We start from the raw sequence: 20,460 nt of genomic DNA, 5'->3' as shown, positions 1-20,460 counted from the left end.
CCTGCAATATTATACCCAGAACGGATCGTACCAGAGAAAACAGGTTCAATTACCATTTGCTCTTTCTACGCTTTCGTATCATCGCACACAATAATCTTCGCAAATAGTTCTTGCAAATGTCCAGAGTCCAACGTGGATGACTCATCATGCACTCGGCTATCCACCAGGCAGAAATCTTTCCGTATTTACCAACCAGCGTTCCATTCGTCCACTTTCTACCAACAACGACTGTACGAATGGAACGGATCGCGCAAAGAGCGAGTCCGGCCAATCTTTACGACCTTGCTTGCTCTGAGGGTATTTGTAGGGGAGATACACCGGTATTTGCCATAGCATGAGCGTCTTGAAAAAAAGGAATGAAATCTTGACAATACTTTTTTTTTTGTTTCGAAGCACGAGAAATGCTCAGTGAATTATTTCTATCAAAGAACATACTAAGAAGTTTGGTCTCCAAGTATTTGTCTTAGAAGCCATCATCGAGAATTTCTCTACATATTTTTTAGGAAATTTCTTTATGCGTTCCCTCTGAAATTTAATCGGTAATAACAATTTTTGTTCCTTGCAATAATCTTCCATATTTTTTCTTCAGATATCATTATGAATCCATCAAGATATGATTTAAGAAATTAATCCTGATTATTTTCTCGGGGATTTGCTTTCAATGACTTAATGAAGTAATTCAAAGATCCATTTTCTTAAAACCTTCTCTGAATACCCTTGACGAAATGCATCATTCGACTTATCAAAAAGTTTGTTCAGAGGAACCTCTGAAAACTTATCCTGCTGGCAGGAATCTGGGGAATCCAAAAGTCGAGGAAGGAATTTTGTTTGATTTCAAGGATAATTTCTAAGGAAAGATGATTATGAATAATCTTTTAATACTCCAAAAAGGAACACTTTAAAAAATCTAAAAATAAAAGGTCAAATGTGGGAGTTTTCGAAAAACTGCAGAACTTACTAGGAAGCCTGATTTCTGAAAATCCATCATGAATTCCTTAACATATTTTCAACGTTATAAAAATTAGCTCCAAGATTCAAAATTAATTAAATCTTCCATGAAGAATTTTATTATGTATATGACATCTTTGAGAATGATGCCGCCAAAATTTGTCACGTTTAACTTCTACAGTTCTACCACAATAATAAAAAAGTCCCTTCAAAAAAGTTTGTTTGGAATTCTGCGAGTAGGTTTCTGAACCAACCTGCTCGTCATAGTATCATGTAACTTTAGTGTTCATGTAAAACATTTTCTAAGATGTTAGATGCAAATGCTTTCAGTAAAAATTCAATCTGTTTCAACGCCATGAATGTTTTTTTTATTACAAAAGACGAGAAACAAAAAATAACAAGATTTATTTTAGTAGATCAAAAAAAAAAACTTGAGCGTTAATGTTGTTGAAAGAGACAAAATATCAGGAAAATACTTTGATGAATCTCTGGTTAATTTTTCGAAAAAATCCTGCATAGAAATGTTTGACTTTTTAAAATTTTCTCATGTAGGCATTTTTGAAGAAATTTTTAAATATTGTTTTCGAAAAAAACTCTCTTGATGAATACGAGGGGCAATATCAAAATGATTTTAAGGGAAAACTAAAGAAAGAAAATTTCTCTAAAAAATCGCTAAGAACATTTTCTCATTTAAATTTTGTTTAATTGCTTATGAAAATCTTGTGGAATATAAGAAATTCTCAGATTAACACATGGAAGAATCATTTAATGTTTTAACAGGACGTCCTGGATAATTCCTGCTGTGATTTATTTCTTCCTTGAAGAATTTTCGAGAGATTGTCTGAAAGATTTGTTGAAGGAATTCTGAAGAGCAACTTCAGGAAGAACCTCAAAGGCAAAATTAAAAAAAAAAAACGGTGGGTGAACTCACTGAAAATTTTTGGAAAGAATCCTTGCTTGGTGATCTTGAAGGCAATTTTGATGATACTGCTAGAATTTCTCAAACTATTTCTTGGAGAAATCCTCAGTTATTCCAGAAAATCCTAAGCAAATTATTAATAAACAACTAAATGGTTTGTTTAACTTACAATTGTAATTTATATGTGATTAATATACAGAGGACCATCCTGGAGAAATATGTTCAACATAATTTCAGAAGCATTCTTTTGTGGAATCTACAGTAGATTTTTAAAGCAATTTTATAGAGATTCTTCGAGAAACTTTCTAATTACATGAGAAAACCTAAAGAAAGCTCAAGAAAATTTCCTTGAATAATATCTGCTAATCCCGGGAATGATTTTCCGTGGAAATCCCAAGAGGATCTCAGTAAAAACTGATAAGGGAGTTCTGGAAAAAAACAGTGATAAATTATGGAACTAATTCGTAAAGAAATTCCCTAGGGTACATGGTTGAACATCTGAAATTATCGTGGAAGAATCTGAAATCATCGTGAAAGAATTCCTCGTGAGTTCATTGGACTGATTTTTTGCTTGACAAAGAATGAATATTTTCCTTGGTGAAAATTGAAATTGATAAATATAACTTATGCGCAGTGATATGCGACAAAATCACAAACGAATAAAATCTATGTAAATTACGAAATTTGTGGAAATCGTGATAACATAACTTGTACGCCGCCTCCAGAAAAATATCCTAGCTATACCAATGGACAAAAGGTCAAGAGACAAAACGTTGAAAGGACACAAGGTGAAAAACAAAAGATCATGTTCCAGCATTCTATCAAGTATTCTTCCATCAATCATTTTGAAGAAATTTCTACATCTAAGCACTTCTTTAAAAGTTTTTGCAGGAATGTCTTTTAACAAAATTGTAAATAAATAGTTTTATTTTTTAGAAATTCATTGGGCATACTTTGATGCATACTTTCAGAATTTACACCAACAACAAGTGTTATCTCAAGAGATCTTCTCAGTATTCCTTTGTGAATAATTTAGAAGATTCAACCTTCCTTCTACATAATTTTACCAACATTTTTTGAAAAAATCTGGTCAGGAGTTTCTTTTAAAATTCTACTAAAGAAAAACTTTCAGGAAGTCATCCAAGGATTTTTTCAGATTTTTTTTTTAATATGTCCTCAATAACATGGAGTTCCAGATGTTGAGTATCCTGAGAAATATTTTGGGCTCTTCAGAATAATTTTTGGTAGTGTAGTTTTAGATATTCATAGAAACACATATAAGATTAAAATACTAGGAAGCATTGGTTAGAGTCCTGAAAATATCCTCGAACTAATTTCCAATACATTCTTGGGAGTATTTATGTTTCATTATTTAGAGGAGTTCCGCGAAAAAATATTCCAGGGAGGTCACAGGAGATAATCCCTGGAGAAATTAATTTGAGATATTTTAAATTAACTGTTTTGTTATAGACGAATTCTATATAAAATCGGTCAATCACAGAACTTGACCATCTTAAGTTTACAGTGAATTTAGCACATGTTTTCGGCATGGTAAAATTAGTGTTTTCCGTTGGAAAATCGATCATTTTGGCTAAAGAATAATTTTTGAAAATGACCTATGGGTTTTGCATGCAATTAATTTGAAAAACTCTGTTTTCGAAACTATTGATTCAAGAGAAAAATGTTCTGTGGAGTAGTTGTAGTAAACCGTGTAGACTACAAGAAAAACTTTCACACTGAAAAAACTATTTTATTTATTTTTTTACTACGTTTTCTTGGCTTTTTCAGTCATGGGAAAAAATAAAACGGTATAGGCAAGGTAAAACATACCGTTTTGATTTTTCCCATGACTGAGGAAGCCAAATAAACGTAGCTCAAATCTCAAACATCCCAAACAAAACCATCTTCTTTTTATATTACATAAAAATCAAAAATGAAACTTAGGTTTTAAATTACACAACAACTCCATTTTCTGAATTTTCACCGTAGAATTTTGATAAAAAAACAGGTAATTGGGACAACTTTTCATTATGAAAAATTTTTTTATAAAAAGTGTTTTTATGGAAAATTTTGGTCGTTTTTTTTTAATTTTGGTCGAAATGAATACGTTCTGAGGGGAAAATAAGAATATTCAAATCATTATTGGCTACTCTAAACCATAATGATTATCCTGATCACTTCTCTAGAAGTAGCCATTTTCGATTTATATTGAGTAGAATGTAAAAAATGTTCAGTTAATAACAAAACAGGCTATTTTCATTAGCTGTGCGGGATTCTCCACAAAGAACAATAGGATTTTGAGAATTGAGCCTTATTTCTCTCTACTGACTTATTTTTGATTATGAAGAATCTCGAATAACTAATGGAAATGGACTATATTACTATTTATTTATTAAATTTTTGCATATAACTTGAAATAATTTGAAAATGGTTCCCTCTATGAAAGCGATTATAATAATGATTATGATTTGGAATAACTTCAAGATTCTTGTTTTATTATCAGATCGCATAGACGAATAAATTTGCTAAATCTAGTTTGAAAACTCAAAACTGGCCAGATAACTTTAATTGTGATGAAAAGGTAGGAAAAATGGTTTCTATTAGATTCTTGACAAATTTTACATCTAGGCGGCAGCAAGTCAGAATTAGCTTATTCAATTTCCAAATTTTCCGAAACATTACCAAACTCTTATTCGTTAATTTATTTTGACTAAAATTAAAAAAAAAAGAAATTGAAAATCCCCCAAAAGTTGTTCTTGGAAAAAAAAAACATTTATATTAATAAGAGACGAACCAGCCATGGGCTGAAAGTCTCGTTAATAAAGACAATTCATTTATATTAAAAATGTCTTCATCATGAAACTTTGACAACAAGTTTTTAAGGTTATAAAAAAATGGGATTTTGTGTAAATTAAAATTTAATTTTCGTATTTTAATTCTGCATAATGAATTTTTTATCAGTTTTTATTTTTTTAATTAGACTACAATGTTTCACTACAACTTTTCTATATTCTTGAGTCAAAATACAAAATTCCTGAGTCAAAATTTAGTACAAATATTGGATTATAGAGCACGATTTTTATTTTTTCGACTGTTTTTGGATGGAATTCGTTTATACTTGCAGGTTATACGTTGAATATCCCAAGTAACCATTTTAGTTTTACGAATTACTTCCAGGGTGCTATAAATAAACGTACATAAAAACACGGTCAAGGAACTTTTGCCTTCATTGCATCCCCCAAAACCTCTTGAAGGCTAGAACGTGACAAGTTGGCCCACTCTAAAAGAGGCTATGAAGTGTATATTTATGACAAATAAAGCAAAATAGCATTAATGGTAGCTATTTTGAGGCCGCCTGTTCTAGATGAATGTCGCATCATCTTGAAAATGATTTCATCATAACGTCGATCTTGCCGGATTTATTCCAACGTAAGCAAAACAAAATAAGATTGGAAACAAGTCTGTGATTATTTATTTCGTAGTGCTTTTTATTTGAAGTGATTTATTTGGATATAGTGCTAAAGTATTTAGTGCCAAGAGAGATTTTCTGTGAAATGTGATGAGAAAGAAGAAAACAATATTTCTTGGTTTGATTGGTCAGTAATTGTGCTTTAAATTATATTCAGCCAGTTTAATCATCACACCATAGTATTTTATGAGCGAAATCCTGGAGATAATAAGATTTGGAAAAATGAAATTGTGAAACCGGAGTGAAATTTCATGATTACTATGATGGTTACAATACACCCGAATCTGTTTTTGCAAGGGGGATGCGTAGGTGTCTGGGCTCGAATCCATAGGTAGATAATTCTGTTTAATCCATTGATGCTAAATTTCCCGACAAAAAACATAGACGAATATCTGAAGCAAATTTATGATACATTCTGGAAATATTTCTGATGGACTTTTGATGAACTTCGGAAAATAATTTGGTATACAAAATTTTGGAATTGTACAATTTGCAGAAAAAAAACTGTTTCAGTTTAACCGCCATAAGTCGATTTCTGAACATCGACTCATGGATGTGTCGAGTCATAGAATAGAAATGCTTTGAAAAGCGGTTTGACGGGACCATCATAGTAACCATGAAATTTTGTTTTATTCGAAAAAATGAAATGAAAACCATGAAATTTTGTTTAGTCTTTGAGTCAACATCGAATCATGGGGATTTTATTGTAGCAATTTCAGCGAAATATCTCAGTATAAGATTTGACAGAACCAACAAATTTTTGGAGGGATTGCTAAAGAAAACTTTTAATTTTCTTAGTTGAATCCGGGAAAATATTCTGGAATCATTTTGTGGATACAATTGGACATCGTCAGAATTTTACGTTAAAAACAAGCCTCACAATATTTTTTGACTAGTTTTCAAGAGATTTGTAGATTGTCTTCAATATTCCTTGATTGTACTAAAAGTCTTCATGGAATATCGAAGGATGGTTTCACACATTTTGTCACAAATCTATTGGAAATTTGTCAAATAATTTTAGGAATTTATTAAGAATTTAAACCATACTGAGTATTCTTAAGAAATGTAACTTATAAGCGATTTGTTCACCAAGCCTTGAACCAAGTTTAACTATATAAGTAATCGTGGTTTACGGCTTAAGCCATGGTGAAGAAATCGGCCCTTAGAGTTTAAGCAATAAGCTCATTTATGTGAAACAACTTATAAAAGGAAAATCAAAGAAAGAATAATTGCCTTAACTTAAACTAACGGGATAGAAAAGATTTTTGCAGATACCATTCAGAGAATTTGGCGTTTCTTCGCCCCTCCCTGACCAATGGAAAACCAAATCACCACGCTCATTAATCTTGTGTATGAATTTTCCAAAATTGTGGACAAATCCATAGAGGAGTTCCTGAAAAAAAAATCAGGGGTATAGGGTGTCCCAGAAAATATGGGCACGACTTCACCATACTGCCATTTTAAGACTAGTGACGATAAAAATCTGATTTTTACACAAAGGATTGCTGTACTCAACAAGAGTAGATTACGATTTTTTAATAAATAATTTTATTACTAATGTGTTGATTAAGTTACATTTCTTTGAAGCATCTTTGAAGTTATCAGTCTTGCACATATCGCATTATTTTTGAGCGACTTTGTTTTACAAAATGTGTTCTATATCAGAAAGTGCGTATAATAACAATCTGAAAAAATATCAGTTACGATATGATAATTGATCGGACTATCACTTATTAAAATTGAAATTTTAAACTAAACCATGTAAAATTTGTGTTGGAACTGAAAATTCGATTCCAGCCGTGGTCGATTTGAAAATGGTCAAAAACAAATCCTTATATTTACTCAAAACATGAGTTAATCAATTATTAAAGTTGTCTATTCAAGAGAATGGGGATTGACCTTTCGTAAATATGAAATGTATTTTTGTTGTTACTATTTTAAATACCTGACGAATTATAACTTCGTGATGTTGTCTTAAGTGGAGAGAAAAATTCGAGATTTTTCGAATTTTACCATTTTTTCAAGAGTTCTCTTACAAAGCCAAATACAATTTCATACAAAAATTTATATGATACATCCTTAATACAATGTACTAGAACTCACCACGATGAAAGATTTTAATAAAAACATTTTTTACTAGTTATTTTTCAACAAAAACAAAATGTAGGGTCTGTGCTGACTAGATAAGAATTGATTTTCTACCATAAAAAAAAAAAAAAAAACAAAAATATAAAAATATTTGATTGTTTGGAAAAGTACTATGATTTTTATTATCAAAGTCGTGCCCATATTTCCCTATATTTCTACAAGAAACACCTGGATGAATTTTCATTCTTGAGAAAATTTGTCAAAAAATCTTTGGATGACATTCTGGCAGATTTTTTCAAATTCATATCAAAAGAGATAGCAAGATGAGCTCCTGCAGATATTCCTGTTACTGTTTTTGAAGAGTTTCTATTTGATTAATTGGAATGGAGTAATTCTTACATCTATTGAATCTCTGGTAAAATTTTGGTGATCTGGAAGAAACTCCTAAATTCTTGGTGTAGTTGCAGCCCGAGGCTGGCTCATCTCGGTAAAAGAAGTTTCAGTTTTTCACAGAGATATCTCGAAAATTATATTTAATAAAGTCCTTGTATGAATTTCATTAAAAAAAATTTGCAGAGAAATTCCTCAGCAAAACGATCGACGGAAGAATCTTTGATAAAGTTTGTGGAAAATTGAGTCCCATAGAAGTAACCCAGAGTATTGTCTGAAGAAATATCTTGAGCAGGGAATTAATCCTGAGAAAATTGAGAATATCTCTCACTTAGGGGCGGTCCATTTATTATGTAAGGGTTTATGGAGGGAGGGGGGGGGGGTTGAGATTTCTTACGCGCCATACAATTTATTTTTAATTTTCATAGAAAAAATCTTACCATAGGGGAAGGGGGGGGTTAAAAAACCCCGAAAATTGTCTTACGTAATTAATGGATCGCCCCTTATCGCTCTCTGTAACAATCATGACTCGCAACACATCACGAGAATCAGGTTAATATCTTCTGCTACAGCTCTGCTTGATCGGGAGGATAACAGTGCAGCTAAAACCCATCTAAACAAACTCCCTGGGGGCACTATTGTTACAGGATGCTCGAGAATTGTTTATCATGTCAGTAAAATAAAACACCTACCCCCAATGATAAACAAATAAAAGAAATGAGTATTATTATCGCTCTCTCTCTTTTAGGCTCTCGTTCGCAGCTCTACTTTATCATGCTTTTTAAAACTTGCGAAACATTGTCGATCGTGGATCCATACAGATGAGATGTTTTTTTAGCTTGCTTCTATCGTTTTTTTAAATCAAATGCGAACGAATTCTGCAATGCCCTATTTCAGGATACCTCATGGAAAAATAAATAGATGAAATCTTAATGGAAATTTTTGAATTGATTCCTGGAAATTAATTTACAGTATTCCTGAAACACCGCTTACAGGAATCTGAGTGTAATTCCTAAAGACACTCAAGATTTAAAGCATCTGTTGAAAAATAGGATACATCATTAATTTACTTCTATGAAAAATACTCAGTGGAATCCAGGAAAAAAACAAAAAAAATTGTATTGTTTACAAAGAAAACACTACAACACATGATAGTATAAGTTTCTGAATGAACTGCTTTAAGAATGTAAATTACTAGGAAACCAAAAACATTATCCTGAGGGATTTTCCGTCCTTGGAAGAATACTTGCTTTGGTTATCGAATACTGGAACACCTACCCTATTTTTTCTATGCACGATCCACATGCTCCACGGGAGAGCTACGCGAAACGATGATTAATGCGTGTCGATCATATAAACACTATGTAGATCGATTCGAAACAAGTTTCGAATGTTATCTTGCTTCAACTTGGTACGCGAGTGAGTGGTACGAAGTGGAATGGACACGGGATTCCTTGTCCACTGTAATTTCGAAGTGGAACAGAATTTCTTGATGAACAACGAAATTACCAACTGGCTTGCAAGCAGGGATCAGCCGATCAGCTTGGAGGCAGTGTGAGTCATCCCGATAAAGTCTGACTAACGTCTCTTGATCCTTGGAGTTCAACTGGTCCCTCAATGGTGCACGGACATAAATCAATGGGGGATGGCATGACCGCACTGCTTCGGGTTGCATAATTTTGCACAGTAACCTTGCCTTTCGGAAACGGCTGAGTAAATGCACGAGGTAGATACTCTCGTGATTTTGTCACAGCTAGTCGATTGATGAAGCTGAAGTCATTGGATAGGTACGTGACTAGGTCATTCGATCGATGGCTAGTTAGTATTCAGCTGCCGAACGATACCTCCAAAACACAACTGACTTTGGGGTTCGCTGCTAAATGTGAGTCATTTGTCGCAAATATAGGACCGAGCTGCCATTTTTTGCATGTTTGATGAAACCAGTAGCGCTTTGTGAAATTCGACTGCAATCAGCATCTTTTATCAATTTCGGTAAAAAAAATTTGCTATTAATATAGATAGCTGAAAAGCTGCGCGACTGCGCGTTAAATTGGATTGAACGGAAGTAGATTTGGCTACGAAAACTCAACGAAGTGCAAATTTGCAGACAAATACAGAGGCTGCATCGATATTTATGATAAGAACAAAATGGTTTAAGAGCCGTATACATACCCGTGAAAAAAGGAGGTAGTAGGAAAGGATTGTGTTCCCTGACTTGAATGTCAATATGTAGGTCCCGCAGTTTGTAACCTTCAACGCCGCATGTAAAATCAGTCAAATTAGTGATAGTTAAATAATCAACTATGATTCATTAAATGTCATCACCGGGAACCTCGCTAAATAGGGAAAGTCTTCTGTAGTCACCGGAGACGTCCGCGAGATATGACTAACTAAAATGATGATTGTGACATACATTACCTGATGATGATGCTGCTGCCGTGATGAATCAATATTCTCCGGTAGCAAAGCATCCGATCATAAATGTCGTGATTGACTGAAGGTCTCCAAGGTATCCGTCGACCATGCGTAGTTTCCTTTGTTCAGTATTTTTTAAATCAAAATCATTTTCGCTAATTGATGTTAATGGTCCATCCAAATTACGATAAATCAGAGCACATACTCCGGCGATTATCCACCGCCATCATCGCGCACGATCATCTCGAAGGTAGCAGCTGATGAAGTGAAACTTTCCACCCTTGCTCAACTCTTTGTCCAAGACGTTGGACGGTCGTTTGGTAAAGTATGAATCTCTCCAACAAATGTTAATCACGCCAGTTTTTCCTCCGAAAAACCGGTCGTTGCCTTTCGACGGTTGACACCGACAACAATCGTGACCTCCATCCAGCTTCCACCAAAACTTGGAACCTCAACGCCAGTGGTCCGTGTGTATGGCTTGCTTCTTTCTCCCGTACTTATCCGTAAGTAGAAGAATAATGAAGTGGAAATTAGCATTTTCCACATCACCGGTTCGCTTTCCCGCCAAATCGTGTTGGGTAGACATGGAAGCAGCGAGATCCCGCCGATTTCCCGTTTGATGTCGGCAGAGACAAATGGCAGAGAGGCAACTCGTTGTCGTCGTCGTCGCACAATGGGAGCGTTTCTCCACAACTCACCACAGAAAAACGGCAAGGAATGAGATTTATTATGAAATTAGGGACATTTAAACAAATATTCATATATAATGGAAAATTACACAATTTTTTCAAACATCTCTACTTAAAAAAAGCTTGCCCATTGCTTCTTTTTCTTATAATACACCATCTTGATTTTTTTCGACGACGTTCGGTATTAGGGGATCTCCCCCGGTACTGGGTATATGCTGAATGAAAGAGGTTCAGATTGTCTGTCTTACATTCTAACATCGAAGGAAGCTCTCGAATTTCCATCCTATCCACCAATATTTAAATAATTGTTGATGGTTACATCTCAAAATATTACAGCAGATGTATAAAAATTTCATGATAATGACAGGATCTTAATAATTTCGGAATTAGCTCCAGAATTTAACTTGTGGGATATAAATTGTTAACAAATGTATTTATCTCAGAATTCAGAGTACCTGTGTGATTAATTCGACGTTTATCCATGGAGATAAAGCTGACTTATTATAGCTTTGACTAAATGGTATCTAAAATGCTATGATTGTAATTTTATTGCATAGGAATGGCATGTTTCACTTACAAAAAAAATACATTGGAGAGTATTTGCGATGAGAAACGACAGAGAGGTGAACGAACTTCAATAAACATCTTTAAAATGGCAATTGGAAGCTACCTGAGCAGGTGGAAAAGCTGACTAAGATCATGATTTGTTGTTCTAAAGTAATTCACTGACGATCATAATCAGCTATTAGTTTGTTGGAGATAAGAGATAAAAGATTAAAAATAATATCATAAATTAATGTAGAGAAGTAATGAACAATATCTTGTTAAGATATTATAAGATCAAAACAATATCTGACAAGTTTATTTGACCAACAAATCAATATCAAAATACGATCTGACAGATGTCGAAGAAAAAAAAATCAACAAGCCGGTAACTAGGATCGAATCCTCGACCTTCAGATCCATACATAGTGATGCTAACCATTCGGATATGCTTATCAGTTGCAAGATCAAGGAAATAAGAGCATACCGTTAAACGAAGTAACTTTGATAATAGTGGATTCACAACGTACTAAACGGATTAACATAATTTTTGTTAATAAGTTAAGCAAAACGAATAAAGAAGTAAAGAGTATTAGTATGGCACTTAATGGCAGAACTATTTTTGTTGGAAGCGATAACATATGCGAATATAAAAAATTGATTAGATTTGAGCATTTTTAAAACCTTTACAAACAATCGGCTCTCACTACGATCATTCTGAACACAACTGTACATCTCATGTTCCACAAATGCAGCTCGTAATTTCGCATTGAGTTTAAAATTTTATATCTTTTACCATCCCAGGTAGAGGTGAATAACAAAATAATGGTGAAATAAGAACAAATTTTGCAATCATATCTGGTTTAACCATTATTATGTTATTAATATATGACATTAATATCTTATCAATAGCAAAACATACAATCATAGCAAAATTTGTCATTGGTATGTTATCCTTGAGAGTCATGTAATAACTAATCAATAACAAAATATACTATCATGGTAAAATTTGTTATTTGTGCAAACATACTAAAAATATTAAATATCTACATAATAACAAACATCGCCATCACAGTAAAATATGTCATTATTTTGATATTTGAAATCTTTATTTATGTAATTCATGAGAACAAACCAACATCAAATTTTGCAATAATAGCTCATTTTACAATTCGTATGATATTCATTGAAGATTTAAAAAGCAAATGTTTTTTGCAGGAAAGCAAAAAGTTTATTTTTCAAACATGCTAAATTTAGATATTAAAGTCAAAGAACTAAAATAACCATTATTTCGATCTATTCGTGAATAGCTCATTTAGTTATTATTTTGTTATCAATATCTAAATAATAACATATTTTGTTATTTGCGGTTGCCTATATTTTTGCTATTATTTTGTTATTACAATGGCAAAATATGATATTATTTAGTTTTTATGCCATATAAACTTAGTTATTATTTTTGTTATTTTATCTCTTATTTCAAACAAACAAAGAACAAATTTTGCTATTCAAACATTCTATTTTAATAGTAAATTTTGTTATTCTTTTGCTATTCTCCTCTACCCGGGATTTGAACAACCGTCACTTGCTACGGGTTAATAGTATAGGCCTGAGTGAAAGTAGAAATGCTAAAACCCTCACTGCTCATCGAATACTTAACGAATCCGCATTTTTTTTTGTATATTGGTACACATCAAGATTCCTTGAAGGGAGGTTCAGCAATCTAAGCAGTCAGTGGGTGCGGAGTGAAGTCAGCTGCGGGGAAGGTAAAAGTGACCTAAAACAAGACGTGTCAGGTCAAAGTACAAAAATGAAACCAAATACCTATCAAAAAAGTCCACTTCTAATTGATCGTTTTGATAAATGCCTACTTTCACATCGTTGAGTTTGATTGCAACAGGGCAATTTGTTGCTTGTTTATATACTTGAATTTTTACAAAAAGTTTGGAAATCTTTCATAAAATCTTTTTATTTTAAATCTACTTTTATTATATGTTAAGTTTATCGCATGTGCTCCTACTCGAAATACATGAATAATAAAGAAAACAGTGAAATTAAAACAAAAAATAGTGAATCTATGTGCCTGATAAGCGAACCTGGTCGAAAAGAATATTTTTTAGGGGCATTGTATCAAGATACTGAAGATGGTATTAGTTTATAACCAAACAAACTCGGCAGCTGTCACTTCTTATTCCAAAATGGCTGAATGAAAAATCTGACAGATTGAACTACCTCCCTTCTAGATACCTTGGTACACATTTCAAGTTTTTCAAAGTGGTCAGAGGAACTCGGAAATATTCATGTGGCCTGAGTTTTTCCGGTGGGTCACTGGGTCAAGTCGGGTAAAAAGGGCCTTTTTTATGGAACATGCCAAGTAATCTTTATTTATATACAACGACAATCATTTTCATTTGCATAAATCATTAAGATTTTATATTCAAAATTATAAATGAAAAGATTTGCATCATTTAGAATGTATCGGATGTGGCCACTTGGAATAATGCGCTGATAAACCGGCTATAGTTTTGAACCGTTTCAAGTTTTTTTACTTGTTAGCACTCAATATGTTGAATTTTAATGCTACCGTTACACTTACTCTTCTTCTTGTTCTTCTTTTCGTGACGTTACGTCCCTACTGGAACAGAGCCAGCCCCTCAGCTTAGCTAGCTTCAAAAACAAATTATCAAATAGGATTTTTTAACGCTTATTTGCTAACTGAATGATTCTTCTGCATATCTTCGAGTTAAGGAATATCATTAACCCTTTCATTCATTTGGTCTAAAGCCATTGATAGAAATGATTAACTTTGAACAGCTGAGATAAGATAAAGAAATAAAGAATCTGATTGTTTTATTTTTAACGAAGGCCTCATAATTCAACATGATTAGCGCTGAGATGGTAAAACATTATTCAACTACTAAAAACTGCCAGATTTTCCAACCTCAAAATGATACACCTGCGTTTCGGAATTAAGTCCACATTAAAATTAAATCCACATTTTTCAATTTCGCTATTTTTCACATGTATGTTGGGCGGTAGAAAAAAGGATACTTTATGGCTCAGAAAATTATGGATTTTTTTTGCTCAAAAACCAAAAATTTCCATTCTAAGTTAATGTACTTTTGGCAATGTTTTACGTTAAAACTACATATATAACCACAAGACTTACTCATGTCCCAACGCGGAATCTATAAACTTCATTCAATGAACAACAATTCATTTGATTAAAAAAAGTTAGTTTATTTCTATCAATGGTTTCGGACGGTTTTCATTTATTGAATTTATTTATTCATTATTCATAAATTCAAAGATATTCTGTTATCAAAAATCGCATTATAAAAAATCCTGTTAAATAACCTTTATTTATAACTAATAAAGCTGAGTAGCAGGCTGGGTTCCGATAGGGACGTAACGGCAAGAAAATGAAGAATAATAATAAGAAGAATATACGTAACCTTGTTTATCTTGGTGACCTCTAAATTCAACATGTTGAGTGCTATCAAGGTGAAATATTCATTCTACTATTTAAAATCAAGATGGCGTCAAAATCCAAGATGGCCGCCAGATGTTTTCACTCAAAATAATACTCTTAATCTTCAGTCGATTAAAATAAAGCACTAACGATTGAATACTTGTTTCTTTGTCTTACAAGAAATAATGTTTGCATTGCCATATACGTTAAAATCGTAGAATATGATTTGGAAAATCGTTCATTTTATACGGTAAATACCTTTGCTAACCTAGTTTCTGTAGCCTATCTTACGTAATTTTTTCTCAGCTTTCTGATTGTGATCTCAGAATTCAAAACGAGCTAATGGTGAAAAACGATTTTTCTAACAAAATTCAAGATGGCGGCCAAATTAAAAATGACCGTCAAAAGAGAAATATGAGACATATCGCGTGAAGAAATACCCAAAATTTATAAAAAGGGGCTTTTTTTTGCAAACTGTTTAGCTAGCTGACGTACGAGGGGTCCACCAATTTGAGAAAACCGAAGGACCACCCTTAAGTTTTATCGAAAACTAGCGATCAGTGACATAAAATTGTAATTCTAACGATGGGTGCCGATGGCGGCCTGGTTTCAGCGAGAATGGCTCAAAATTGAACATACAGTCAGTGACATAAGTTAGTAACCAAATGCTGTTTTTCATACAAAATGACCAAGTTTGGGGTGCTGTATCTCAGCTTCTGGCAGTCCGAATTGGCTGAAATTTGGATGACGAACTACAAATAACTTGAAATTTTGCCTGTGAGGGAATTATTACATAGCAGTCATTTTACATAGAGTTTCAGAGGGTTGTTCAAAGACAAAAGTAAGTAACCGAGAGACTTTTTAATTTAATTCGAAAACGGTAAGCCGTGGAAAGTTGGTGTGTTCTGCAAATTTGTGTGACTTCTAAAATTGAACAACTTTGTGGAACAGATCAACCACCCACAACTTACCTATTTAGAATTAAATTACAAAATCTCTCGGTTACTTACTTTTGTCTTTGTACAACCCTCTGAAACTCTATGTAAAATGACTGCAATGTAATAATTACCTTACAGGCAAAATTTCAAGTTATATGTAGTCCGTCATCCAAATTTCAGCCAATTCGGACTACCAGAAGCTGAGATACAGCACCCCAAACTTGGGCATTTTGTATGGAAAAGCAGCATTTGGTTACTAACTTATGACACTGACTATATTTGTAGTTCTTTTGAGAAAGTTTTGGCTCGATTGCTAACTTTCATCTAGATACCTACAGAGTCCTGCTATGAAACCTCAAGAGCCCGAATCTTCAGTCGCTTAAATGGAATCTACAAAAATCCGACAGTACTGTGGAGTAGCTCGCTAGTGTAGAGAAGGTATCCACCGTGATTGTTTTTAATATTATTTGTTATGGCTATATCGGTCATGCGACTCAAAGGAAAAGGGAGTCTATAGAAGATTTTTTACAAATGATGAAATGAATAGGTGGATAGGCGTCGCAAGGGAGCGACAAGATTGACAATTAATTAGGTGGTGAAAATTGAGCAAGCCATAGGGGAACCAGTAAAGCATCGAAGCGTCTTGTATTCTACCTAGCTTCTCTACTGGAGAAGGGTTGGCTCAAAGCTTTTGAGCTTTGCTACCAACACAGGCAAAATACAGGAGGCTTCAATGTGCTCATATACTGTCGGCTATCACCGAACGGTTCTATCGATCGATGACTGATAATTCACAGGAATTCACAGAATCTTGCCTAGAATTCGAAATAGGTAACTCGCTTAGGATTCCGCTGTGGTATAGCTGAAAATTTTTCAAAAGTTTTCTATTCCTAGGCTACCAGTAGCACTCACAAAATTCCTCTAAAGACTTTTTCAAAAGCAACAAGATTTTGCCAGAAATACTCGAAATTGTACAAGAAATCCACTTTACCCCACTGGGCACTACAGGACCCCCTGTAAATTTTTAGAGGCAATTAGAAAACACCAGATTTCGTACAGCATCTCCAATAATTAATATTACATTCTCAGCATTTCACAAGAAACCCCCAGTTTGAACTGGACATCTCCCGACATCCTCAAGAATCCGTTGAAATTTCTGTTGAATTTTTTTAGAGAAGGCCTCTGAAAACCAAGAATCCCCTTAAGAATTATTCTGGGTTAGGAAACTCATAGAGTCAACTCGTAATATGCATTTTGATTATTTTATGGGACCTTATGCTGAAATTTATTAGAATAACGCATTTTATTTTAGAAAATGCCTCAATAGTTCATACATACAACTTTTTGATTTATTTGTTTTTTTTTTTTTTTTTTTTTTAATGCGGTATGTTTTTACATACGCAATGTATGTATTTCTTTAATGATAAGAACATGGAGCTGATAAAATGAGACAAAATTTATGATTGAAACGCTATATGAGTCAGACATTTTGTTGATCTGATGTCAGTGCTTATACTTTGGTCGAACGAACAGTTCCAATGCTGAAGAAATTCAGTGTATCACCTACTGGCAGAATCAAGTGGGCTGGTCATACAGTATCAATACCTGAGAAAAGAAGTCAGTGTCTAGTTGTGATTTTGGTGGAGATCAATGCCCTCATGAAACCTAATGCATGACCAATGACCATCCCAAAATAAATAAGCGCGTACGAGAGCTCTTAGTAGTTGGTGGGATTTGGGGAAATATCGTCGAAGATGGATCGCTGGAATGTAGTCAATGTGTAACTGTTAAAATCGTGGTAGGTCATTTTGCATAAAGTCGTTTGGCATAAAGCCGTTTGGCATATAGTCGTTTGGCATAATGATCATTTGGCATAAGGTCGTTTGACATATTGGTCGTTTGGCATAATGAGTCTGAAACCGAGGATTTCTCAAAATGACATTCGTTTTTACGTTTCTGTTAAATCCCTCTCACGACATCAGGCTTATTTAGGAGTCAATTGATACAAAAATGACACTTTATTCAACAAATCATATGCTCTTGGATAAATTAATGCATATTAGAAAAATTATTGCCCATAGTATTTTTGGAATATTTTTTTTTCACTGAAGGTTTTTGTTTCAAATATTGGATGTTCTTTCTAAATACAGTCGCCTCTCCACATCTCGATATCGAAAGGACCATCGAGATAGGGAGAGATCAAGACAAAGAACATAAATTAAAGAACACTAGATTGAAAATCACTCCGTTACTAGGAAAACAATAAACAAAACAAACTTCATTTCGAGTTTCCAAATTGTTCTGAATCTCTTATATCTGGTCTAGTAACCTTTGATAATGTCAAATCGACATATAGAGAGAAAATTGGGAACAAACAATCAATAGGAACACATCGAGATATGTTGTTGTTGTTTGTTTTATTTACGACATTTTACACCGCTTGGTGCATTCATGTCGAAAGCTAAAATTACATTATTTTTTCTTAGACCTAGTATTATAAACTTTCCATTCAGATTCGATAAATTCTTCTTCCACTGTTCTCTCACATTCCTGGTCACCCTGGTTGCACGTTCGCTTTGGTTGGTTATCTTCTTTCGTGCTGCTAGACGTTTCCGTTGACAACCGCCTTTTAGTTTTGCCTGCAGATTCTTGCTCGAAATCGGTTTCATTTGCGCTACTACCGTCGTCATCGTTGTTGTCGTTCTGTTCATCGGATTCGCTTGCAGCCGGGGGTCCATCTGCTGTAACGTGCTGGTGTTCGTCGATCGTCGTACGGTCTGTAGGAGCGTTTGCTGGTTGTTGTTGTTGTTGCGTTTCATGAGTCGGATTTGTGTTTGGGTAAGAGACGAATGTGCGCTCATTGTTGATCACGATGTACGACGGCACTTTTTTCTCCATCCTCATTCGTACTACTCTGACTCCGTTCGGCACCCCCTTGAAGTAATTTTTCCATACCTCATTGTGGATGGAGATAATTTTGCCGTACTGCTCCATATGATCCCAAATGACGGTATTCGACATCTGCGGCGGGAGGTCATGGATCCTTACTGTAGTAGTAGGCCCATCTACGTAGATTGGAATATAGTACTTCAATCCCTCGCGAATGAAGCAGTGTTGGAGATGGTGTTGTTTTTGTAGCCGCGGGGCTACACCGGCATCGTTCATCTCGATGAAAACGCAACTTTTGAGGGTATGCAATTGTATATTCCTCACGTCCGCCATGTCGAGCTTGACGAACTTTTGGAGGAATTCTTCCACTTGCTCGATTGCGGGCCTTTTCGGCAGGACACTGAAGTCCACGACGAGCGTATTTTTTCTGTGTGAATGCATTTTGCATTGAATGCAAAAGATTCACAGCAGAAAAACGTAAGAAAGAAAAACGACTTCACTAGGTGTGCACGAGCTTGCGAAAAGACGTGTATCGCGCGCGAAGAACGGTTGTCAACTCACATCGAGATATGGAGATATCGAGATAAGGAGGATATCGAGATATGGAGAGAGAAATCTTATCCAGAATGAAGGGACCGAAGCAATCATCGACATAGGGAGAGAGATATCGAGATGTAGAACATCGAGATGTGGAGAGTCGACTGTATAATGTAACCATTGTTATATAAACAAAATCTGTAATTGAAAATTTTAATAAATTTCACCTTCTTTTACACATAGGCTGTTCTTTGGAACTATATTTTTTTAAAGATATTTTTTTCAACTGATATAAGGGCGGCAATCGAAAAGAGAAATCGATTCAAGATAGGCTGAAAAAAATATTATCTCAATCAAAAATTTTCCCTTCATTCGATAATAGACGGTGTTATTGATTTACACTTACAAAATTAAACATATTTTTGAATCGTTCACAAGTTTTGCCACAAATATTTTTTTTAAAAAATGTGTTGTTCATTCAAGTTATGAGCTATTTTTGCATTTAGTGCATATTACATCTTTGGATTGAAGCTTTCAACATTTAGCAAATAACTTTTACGCAGCGAAATGTTATATGAACGTTCTCTTTATTAATAATTGCGAACTTTGTTTTGCCAAATTACTAATTTCCAATAATGAATATCACAACAAGCTCAAAGATACTCTATGCTGTGGGATGTAGAGAAAATTATTATTCCAAAGATCTTCCACCAGACGTGTCACGAGTTTTATTTAGTTATGCTATCTAATGTTACAACAATTTTTGACATCCATGGATTGGAAAATCTCTGAATGAACCCCATTCTTGTTGAATATCTACCAAACATTTTTGCTATGGTGTTGCGTTTGTGTTGATTTCGGTAAAAGCTTTACAAGTGCCGATATTCACCCTAAATCACTCATTATACCAAACGACCATTATGCCAAACGACTTCATACCAAACGGGGTACAACCGTTGAAATGACTAGAGCAACAGATACGATAAAATTTACAAAAAGTTACAAATTTAAATATTATTCAAAAATGTTCCCAAAAACGGATCTATTTTATTGCCAAAATTAGAGTGTACCAAAAACGGAACATGTCAGGAACGGAGCGGAATCCCACTGTAATCTGAATACACCGATGCACTAAAACGTCATCCAAGACCCCTTAGTGATTT

The 20,460-nt window shown here is 34.1% G+C and overlaps 2 protein-coding genes across 2 annotated transcripts in view; one reads left to right on the top strand and one right to left on the bottom strand.

Annotated features, from left to right (window-relative positions):
• LOC5570478 overlaps positions 1-20,460 on the top strand; it is a 427,994-nt gene that overhangs the window by 19,246 nt on the left and 388,288 nt on the right. The window lies entirely within an intron of this gene.
• LOC110675517 lies at positions 18,270-19,359 on the bottom strand. The gene has a single exon (XM_021840781.1). The coding sequence runs from the start codon at positions 19,199-19,201 to the stop codon at positions 18,344-18,346; it is 858 nt and encodes a 285-aa protein (XP_021696473.1). The 5' UTR covers positions 19,202-19,359; the 3' UTR covers positions 18,270-18,343.

Source organism: Aedes aegypti, chromosome 2 (assembly GCF_002204515.2).
Source record: "Aedes aegypti strain LVP_AGWG chromosome 2, AaegL5.0 Primary Assembly, whole genome shotgun sequence".
Classification (NCBI taxonomy): Eukaryota; Metazoa; Arthropoda; class Insecta; order Diptera; family Culicidae; genus Aedes; species Aedes aegypti.
This window is presented reverse-complemented; position numbering and strand designations above follow the sequence as displayed.

Coding starts and splice junctions, on each gene's coding strand:
- LOC110675517 (XM_021840781.1), bottom strand. CDS start 19,201: ATGCATTCACACAGAAAAAATACGCTCGTCGTGGACTTCAGTGTCCTG.